General features: G+C 43.5%; 1 protein-coding gene across 1 annotated transcript in view; it reads right to left on the reverse strand.

Annotated features, from left to right (window-relative positions):
• Window positions 1-222: 222 nt before the first annotated feature.
• Window positions 223-9,573, reverse strand: part of LOC119363653 (protein RETICULATA, chloroplastic-like) — a 28,143-nt gene continuing 18,792 nt past the window's right edge. Inside the window, exons 7-9 of the mRNA XM_037629020.1 lie at window positions 6,892-6,956; window positions 896-1,115; window positions 223-724 (exon numbers count right to left, since the gene is read on the reverse strand). Of these exons, the coding sequence (XP_037484917.1) occupies window positions 922-1,115; window positions 6,892-6,956 (259 nt within the window). The 3' untranslated portion in view covers window positions 223-724; window positions 896-921. The remainder of the gene's footprint in view (window positions 725-895; window positions 1,116-6,891; window positions 6,957-9,573) is intronic.

The raw sequence follows: 9,573 nt of genomic DNA on the forward strand, positions 1-9,573 counted from the left end.
GGTCGTATTTTTTTGGATTTGAGGTCTTTCTCGCCGAAACTTTCTTTTGCTGTCTTGATTACTTTATTTCCTTGCCCAATATTTTTCGTCTTACATAAGAGACATCCACAAAGATAGATAAGTGGTACTCCCTCCGTCCCATAATGTAAGACGTTTTTTGACTCTAGTATAGTGTCAAAAAACGTCTTACATTATAGGACGGATGGAGTATGCACGTGGACAAAATTTGGACAGCGCGCCAGGTTAGGATACCTACACGTTTGATTAGAAGGCATACGAAAACTGATTCAACTACCCAATCAAAATCAAGATCATGAAATCACTGCATGAATAGCTAAGCACTTACTCCCTCCGTCCGGAAATACTTGTCATCAAAATGAATAAAAGAGGATGTATTAGATGTATTTTAGTTCTACATACATCTTTTTTGTCCATTTTGATGACAAGTATTTTCGGCCTGAGGGAGTACATGCTTAAATTTCAACAATTATACCACGCCTCTTCCTGATTCATTTCCGATGGCACTTTCTAGCAGCCTAACACAATCTCAACATATCAAGACTCCAATCAATCTACTGAGCACCTTCATGTTTATTTTTGGAATTCTGCAGCCAAGCTGTTGTCAATAATGGTATCAAATCTTTAACTCAAAGAGGAGCAAATTCGACGAGTTTCATTGCTTTATCAAACAGCAGATCACATACAACATCAGTATGGATGGTGACTGCAATAACAATAGATCACATCAGCAGATAGTCATAGGATAAACAATATACTTCTATTGACAATAAATTGCTCGTAAGCAAGGTTCCTTCCCATCACAGCATGAAGTGAAAGGACCACTGTGTTTGAGAATGCCGTGCACCCATATGTGAACAAATAAAACTGAACTCACCATGAAAAACATGGACGCAATAAACCTCATTGACAACCACTCATTCTGGCCCAATCCACAAATTGCATTCCTCCATAGACGTTATTTGCAAAGCGCACGCTGACAGTGAATGCCAAAGAAGCAGCTGGGACACGCTTGCCAAGAGGCGAAGCCTCAACCAAACGTTCAAGACCATTGATTACCTGATAACGGGTGTTGGACGAGACACCAAGGAACACACCTGAAACAATCAGGAAGATTATACGTACCTTCATTTGATGCAATTTAGCAGTACACATGTTTTGCAGAAATAAATAGATAAAATTATTTGCATCATGCATTTGTCTATGAAGTTGATATATCCAACTAGCATGGATTAGATTAGAAAAAGTAATTTACTACCAAAATATTGCTAAGTAATTACATGATGATACGTGCTATCAAGCTCAAGTTGTTGTTACCATAATTACTGTAGCTTTAATTTATTTATTTTTAGTGAAACTACTATGGTTTTCACTAGGAAAAGCATGTTACTATCAAATTGTAAACATAGAAATTGTACCCTCACATCATGTGTTTCAAATAACTTCACATAAACAAGCACATCAAATACTTCATTCCAAATTAATTGAGGTTCTAGATTTGTACTAAGTCAAACTTCTTTAAGTTTGTAGAAAAATGGTAATATCATGTTGATATATTTTTCTACAGATTTGGTCAAACTGAAAGAAGTTTAACTCAGGACAAAGCTAGAACTTCAATTGACTTGCAATGGAGGGAGTAATTATGTATAATATTTGTACAATTATTTTAAGAGATGCTCAAATCAAAGACACAATACATAGTAATCAGCTTTGAAGATTCCAAATCACCTATTGACAGTAACACTACATTCAACCACAAGACCTAGGAAGTGCATACTCCCTCCGTCCGGAAATACTTGTCATCAAAATGGATGAAAGGAGATGTATCTAGTCGTATTTTAGTTCTAGATACATCTCTTTTTGTTCATTTTGGTGACAAGTATTGTCGGACGGAGGGAGTAGTATTCATCAAAGTAAAAAATGCATTCGAATTCTTCTCTTTGTTGTCCATTTTTGCCAAAAGTTGCCTTGATCCAACAAATGGTTATAAGTAAATAAACTCTCATGTGTGATCTATTTTCATTATATTATCGATCTTCTATTTAGCAAAATACATCCTTTAAAAAACTTCTGTATTTCAGTATACAGCACCGTAATAGAGGATTATATATACACTAATACTTCCTTTGTTCCAAAATAACTGAAGTTTCTAGGTTTGTCCCAAGTCTCATGAGATTCTTTATAAAATATATTTTCGTACTATGAGTATTTGGTGTTATAGATCCTAGCACATTTTTCTATAGAGTTGGTTAAACTTACACTAGCTTGACTAGGACAAACCTAGAACTTCGATTATTTTGGAACAGAGGGAGTAAGTAAAACAGGATATCCTACCCCCAAACAGTACAAAACAGTTTATTCTATGAGATGGTTATGAGAGTGATATTGCCATGTGAAGTGATGTGGCATGTGCCAGGTGACTCAGCAAATAGACAAAATAAAACTAATAATACAGGGGAGAGGCACTTGTCGGTGAGTCTATTCCTCCTCATTTACCCCTAGATCAAATTACTGGTTCTTTAGTTCAAATTACTTGTCACCATCGAGCAACACTGGTTCTTTCTCTACCACATTTTCTTCGGTACTGTTTCTGTTGTGATATTCATTGGTATGTTCATCTGTGAATCTGTTAGCATTCTCATCTGTACTGCAATATGTTTCTTTTTGTTTTTCATCTTGCTGTACTGAATGTAATTTGTCTCTATATTCATATGTTCTTCGTCAATTGTTACTTAGTCATCCTTCTAGCTTTAGTTCTGATGACTATCTCACAGTAGTCAACTCCCTCCGTCCCAAAATAAGTGTCGTGGCTTTAGTTCTGATGGAATATCTTAGTTATCCCCTGTAGCCAGTAGTTTACCTTTAGTAGAACTGTATATGTTTAAGTTTTTCTGTTGTGCTGTGCTGAGAGCCTGAGAGATTTGAGTTCTTCGAAAGAAAAATTAAATGTCCCATTCACCCTCTCCTCTGGTCGATATACTTAGATCCTACAGTAATATTCCTTGTATCCGATTTTAACCTTCAGGGGGTTAAGGCCATCTCTAGTGTGAGGAAAAAGCGATTCGAAGACGATAATCGGTTCCATACAATGGAGCGTGCCAATCTTGTTAGAGTTGTATATATTTAGTCATGTGCCACTTTGTATTTTCCCCGCATATTGTACCGCCCATGTACGTGTATATATACTGGCTATGGCCACCTTGAAATACAAGTTGAATATTTCCTAACATGGTATTAGAGGCGCGGGATTTTTTTTCGCATGCACAACGCGTGCTCCTATCAATCCAATTTGTCGCCGCCTTCCTCCTTTTGGCCTGACGCTACTCGCGCTACCGCACTTCCCTGGCTGGTAGTTGTTGCCTCCCTGTCCACACATGCATGCATCTTCCACAATGTGTTGCGGCTATTGTTCTTCTAGGTCAACACCGACCCAGATTGTTGGGCCCCGCGTGCTCCCTCGTGCAACCGCCTGCCCATCTATTGTTCTTCTGGGTCAACGCCGACCCAAGATGCTGGGCCCCGCGTGCTCCCTCGTGCAACCGCATGCCCATCCCCCACTACTGCCCGCCCGTCCATGCCTGATCCACTGATTCCCGCGAGCTCCAGGTCGCCAGCCGCCCTGCGTTTCCTGCCTTGACGATTCGCTCGACCTGCAGGTGAGCAAGTCGACAACCATCTATCCGGGCCGTGAGACGCCGAATCCCGTCTCCCGTGTGGCTGCGCTGCCTGCTATAGCACGGCTCTCTCCAGCCAGCCAGCCCATCGCCCTATCTCTTGTGTGGCTTCCCTACAGCTCTTGTGTGGATGCGCTGCCTGCTGTAGCACCAACCGGCCATCGTTCTTGAGACTCTCCCCCGAGCAGCCCACGCCGTGGTGGGATAGAACTTCTCTGAGGTTGATTCCGCTGGGTTGACCACTAGCAAAGAAAAACAGGCACTCTTGCTCAGTTCTCTTTGACCTGGTACTCATGTTTAGAATGGCGTGGTTGAGCGCAAGCATCGTCACCTTCTTGAGATGGCTCATGCGTTGATGATCGCCGCCTCTCTTCCACCTCACTTTTGGCCCGAGGTTGTATCCACCTATCTCGTCAACCTTCAGCCATCCACTGTTATGTTTTGCGGGGTGGCTTTGCTTTTGTGCGTCTATTCATAGTTCTCCTGATTAATCAGCGCTTCGTCTGTTTGGTTGTGTTTGCTATGTTCTTCTTGCCCCTCATGAACACACCACACCAAACTGACCCTCGATTTGTCAAGTGGTCTTCTTAGGGTACACTGATGAGCATAAGGGCTATCGTTGTTCCGATCCTGTCAGTCGTCGGATGTGTATTTGTCGTGATGTAACTTCTGATGAGTCTCATCCCTCCTACCCGCGTCCATCTTCCTCGGCCTTTCTAGTGGAGGATATCTCTTTTCTCACTTTTCCCGGCACTCCTATCACTCTTGTTGAGCCCTTTGTCCATCCGCCCTACTGCTCCTAGTTCTCCGACTATTGCAGATCCGACACCATCTCCTATGGCTTCCTCACCTCACTTATCACAAGATTTTGCACCTTCATCACGAGTAGCTTCCCCATCTCCCTCACCTAAGTTTATCCCGGTGATTCCTCCTTTTCTTCCATCTTTTCCTCACTCTTATACTCGTAGTCCACGTATTGTGGATGCGCCCTCTACTTCTAATGTGTCATCTTCCTTGTCTTGGCCTACTTATGGCTTGCATCCTCATCTGATTCGGTCTGTTGATCGCCTTGGTTTTCCAAACACTGGCGTTGTTGTTCTTGAGCCAACTTTTTATCATAATGTTTGTTGTTCATCCCGAATGGCAACTTGCGATGGAAGGAGAGCTTGTTGCTCTTGAGCGCACCAACGCGTGGGATCTTGTTTCTCTTCCTCCATGTGTCTGTCCCATCACTTGTAAGTGGGTCTACAAGGTTAAGACTCACTCATATGGTTCTCTTAAGCACTACAAAAGCTCGTCTTGTGGCTCGAGCTTTCAGCAGGAGCATGGTTGTGATTACGATGAGACTTTTGCTCATGTGGCCATGTGATCACTATTAGCACACTTCTTGTTGTGGCCTCTGTTCGCCACTAGTCTGTCTCGGCTTGATGTTAAGAATGCGTTTCTTATGTGGCCATTTGACCACTATTAGCACACTTCTTGTCGTGGCCTCTGTTCGCCACTAGTCTGTCTCAGCTTGATGTTAAAAATGTCTTTCTTAGTAGTGAGTTGTGTGAGGAGGTTTACATGCAGCCACCACTTGGGTATTTTGTTCCTGACGACATGGTTTGTCGTCTTCGTCGCTCTCTCTACGGCCTTAAGCAAGCACCTCGCGCCTTGTTTGAGTGTTTTGCCTCTATGGTGACTACCGCTGGTTTTTCAGCGAGTGCTCATGTTCCCGCGTTGTTTGTCCCCCTTTCTACTCATGGACGGACTCTTCTTTTATATGTTGATGACATGATCATCACTGGCGACGATCCTGAGTACATTGCCTTTGCGAAGGCACGTCTTAGTGGGCAGTTTCTTATGTCTGATCTAGGCCCTCTTCGCTACTTTCTTGGGATTGAGGCCTCTTCGACGTCTAATGGCTTTTTTATTTCCAAAGAGAAGTATATCCAAGATCTTCTTGTTCATGTTGTTCTTACTGATGTTCACCTCCATGCTACTGACGATGACCCCTTGTCTGATCTGACGCGTTATCATGACTTGTTGGGAGTCTTGTCTATCTAGTTGACACTCGTCCGGATATCTCCTATCATGTACATATTTCGAGTCAATTTGTCTCTGCTCCCACTTCGGTTCACTATAGTCACCTTCTTCGTGTTCTCCGATATCTTCGTGGCACGATCTCTCACCGTCTGTTTTTTCCTCGTTCCAGTCCATTACAGCTTCAAGCCTATTCGGATGCTACGTGGGACAGTGATCCCTCGGATCGCCATTCACTTTCTGTTTACTGTGTTTTTCTTGGTGGCTCTCTCATTACGTGGAAGATGAAGAAACAAACTGCAGTGTCTCGTTCGAGTGCAGAGGCTAAGTTATGAGCTATGGCTCTTTTGACTGCAAAGGTGACTTGGTTATGGTGGTTACTTCAGGAATTTGGTGTTTCTGTCACTACACCTACTACTATGCTATTGTGTACATGTGTTATAAGTTTTGCACACGACCCTGTGAAGCATGAGCTCACCAAACATATTGGTGTTGATGCTTCTTTTGTGCGTGCTAGTGTACAGGATCATGTTATTGCTTTTCACTATGCGTCTTCCGAGTTACAGTGGGCGGATCTCTTTACGAAGGCCCAGACTAGAGCACAACACGGCTTCTATCTCCCCGAACTCAGTATTGTTGATCCACCATGAATTTGAGAGGGGGTGGTGTTAGAGTTGTATATATTTATCCGTGTACCACTTTTTATTTTCCCCGTTCTATAAGGGGTTTTCTGCACATTGTACCACACATGTGCATGTATATATACTGGTCTATGGCCACCTGAAAATACAAGTCATATTTCCTAACAGACCCAATGTGTTAGAAGTACAAAGCGAACCAAGAAGTTGGTTTGGTTCTTATCTATTTAAATAATGTTTGTGTGACACGGTACAAAAAACTGACCAGAGGATCACGATGGCCACATGCAAAACAGTTCGCACTAGCAGGAAACAGAAAATTGTTTATTTTTGCTGTAGGTCCCATCGTTGGTTGAATAGCACATCTATACATTGGAGAGAAAACTCAACCATTGATAAATCAGCCTTTTCTCTTCGAACCGGCACTACATTAGACATGGCCTAAGTAGTCAAGTGGTCAAACCTCACAGAGTATGTGAACTTTACTTCAATATTTAGTGTATAATCTGGCTAAGATAAAACATCAGGTCACTTACCCCACAAAGCAGAAGTTTTTAGAAGAGGTGGAACAGGTACATCATTCTCTGACTTCTTCACACTCCTGCATTACAAATTTGAAGGAAATAGTAAGTTCTGAGATGCATAAACAAAAACGTGGACGTATTATGCTGATGTTCTCAGGAAAGTACTCTTATAAGATAATACATTAACACAAATAAAAACAGATTGTGTTTTGTTGTACGTAAATTATAATTATATCGTGCACAGAAGTACATTCAAAATCAGGACTAAGATGGAGCAAACAGCGTTTGGAAAATATCTGCTTAACATAGTTTGTTGAGTATAATGACAACATATTTTATAAGTTTATCAGATAGGAACATGTTACGCTTGTCATCGAAGGTTGGTGCCAAGTTTCCCGAATATGGCCCAAACATGCAATCAAGCGAGCGTCTCTCTTTGTGCTTGTGCAACATGAGCATTAGTCTTTGTTAGGAACTTTTGTCTTGCTCATTCCGTTGGTTGCACTAACCCGTTATCTTTGTGTGGCGTGTTTCTCTTGCTCATTCATCTACATTTGTACTCTACATGTATCTCATTTGCGATCATTTGGATCTTACCCAACTTTATCAATATCTTGATCCGCTTGTTGCATGATTTTGAGCCACTAACCCCTCCAAGCTCCATATAAAGCCTTGTGTTCAGGTGTATACGCTTTCGGATAAAGAACACTACCAAGTCTCGCTCATTTTGCATTGACAATCTTGAGGTCACTTGATTCTTCAACGGCATGAGAAAGAGGTAACTTGGTGTTGTTCATTTTCCTTTGTGTCTCACACCTTGCACGAGGTCACAACTAGGAAAAGCACCTCTCATCCGGTATTATGATGATCAAGAGAATCACACAACTATGTCTCCAAGGCGTCACATCGGTCTCAACGAGTTATGCATGATGCCAATGCAATCTTGGATGGGTGTATCACACGCCTTCCCATTGACATGCGAGAAGCCAAAAGTCGTAACAAGAACTACTCGGACACCAAATTGAACACGCAGTTCCGCAACATCTTCCACAACCACAAGTCCTCTTCATCCTCTTCAAGAAGACACTTAAGTGCACATCGTTTCCAAATGCCCATCATCGTCAAGTTCACACCGGCCGCGACGCCACCACCACCATGAAGACTAAGAGCCCAACTGAGGTTTCACCTCATCATGGCAATTGGTTACAAGACCACATTCTCGATCATGAACGACGAAAACGTGAAGCTCAAGAGCAACACGCCAATGAAGAGTGTGATGATGAGCAACAAGTTTGAAAAGCCGGAAAACAAAAATTACAAGAGCACAATGCGCATCTACAAGAAGAAGCTCACCGCGTCGAACAAGCGACCAAGCGCACCAAGCTCTACGTGCGCATGGCAATACACGGAGCAAACCTGTCAAACTTGTGAAGCATGACAAGCGGAGGAGGCTCATCTTAAACAATGACATGAAGTGCATTTCATAGCCAATGCACCACACATCGGCACCAACTCCGAAATGAAGACCGAGACAACCCACCCCTGATCGACAGGAGCATCGTCAACCTCGTAACCTCCAAGGAGAAGAGTGCTTTGGCAAGCTCAAATTACAACGACTAAGTTCTTCCGCCACATCGACCATGAAAAAGAGTGTACAGATCTTCCAAGTCCACAACTTTTAAGACCCAAAGAATATCAACATGGCATCCCTCGAGTCAGATGAGTGCGCACTTGTGTGGTAGGAACAAGTTCAACAACTTTGACAAGAAAGCAAAGAAGCCCCCATTGCCACTTGGGATGCAATGAAATAAGTCATGAGAGTGCGATTCAAACCCACGCACTATACTCATGACCTATTCAAGAAGCTCCAAGACAATGGCCCATTTTCGCAGTGAGCTCAACCATCCCATCAAGAGGATTGCGGATTTCCAACCCTACAACTTGTCTGAGTTGGTTCACCAACCAACGCAAGCGGAGAGACAAGTTCAACACAACGTCAAGTACTCCAAGTTATTCACCTTCCCTTCGAGGAACTTAGCCTCCAACTCAAACAAATTCAAGTACGGTGCATGTAACGCCCCGGATTCGATGCGCCAGGTGTCTGCCAGTTATTCGCCTTCTTTGCCATGTCATTTGCTTGCGTGTTGCATTTCGTCATATCATCATGTGCATTGCATTGCATACGTGTTTGTCTCATGCATCCGAGCATTTTCTCCGTTGTCCGTTTTGCAATCCGGCACTCCTATGTCCTCCGGCGTCCCCCTTTTGTATCTTGTTGTGAGCGGGTGTTAAACGTTCTCGGAATGGCCCGAGGTTTGTCAAGCGGCCTTGGTACACCACCGGTAGACCGCCTGTCAAGTTTCGTGCCATTTGGAGTCCGTTTGATACTCCAACGGTTAACCGCGTAGCCCGAAACCCCCCTTTTCTCTTGCAGCCCAACACCACTTCAAAGTGGCCCAGAACCCATCCTAACCCCCTCCATGCTCTCGGTCGTTCGATCACAATCGTGTGGGCGAAAACCGCTCCTCATTTGGACTCTCCTAGCTCCCAGAATCTATAAATAGGTCCTCCCCCTCCATTTTTCGCGGATGAATCCATCCAAACCCTAAAAATCGCCCTCCGCCGCCACCGGACGCGTCCGCACCGCGCCGGACATGTCCGCGCCGCCGCCCTAGGCCAACCGCGACGCGCCAC

Source organism: Triticum dicoccoides, chromosome 2B (assembly GCF_002162155.2).
Source record: "Triticum dicoccoides isolate Atlit2015 ecotype Zavitan chromosome 2B, WEW_v2.0, whole genome shotgun sequence".
In the NCBI taxonomy this organism is placed as follows: Eukaryota; Viridiplantae; Streptophyta; class Magnoliopsida; order Poales; family Poaceae; genus Triticum; species Triticum dicoccoides.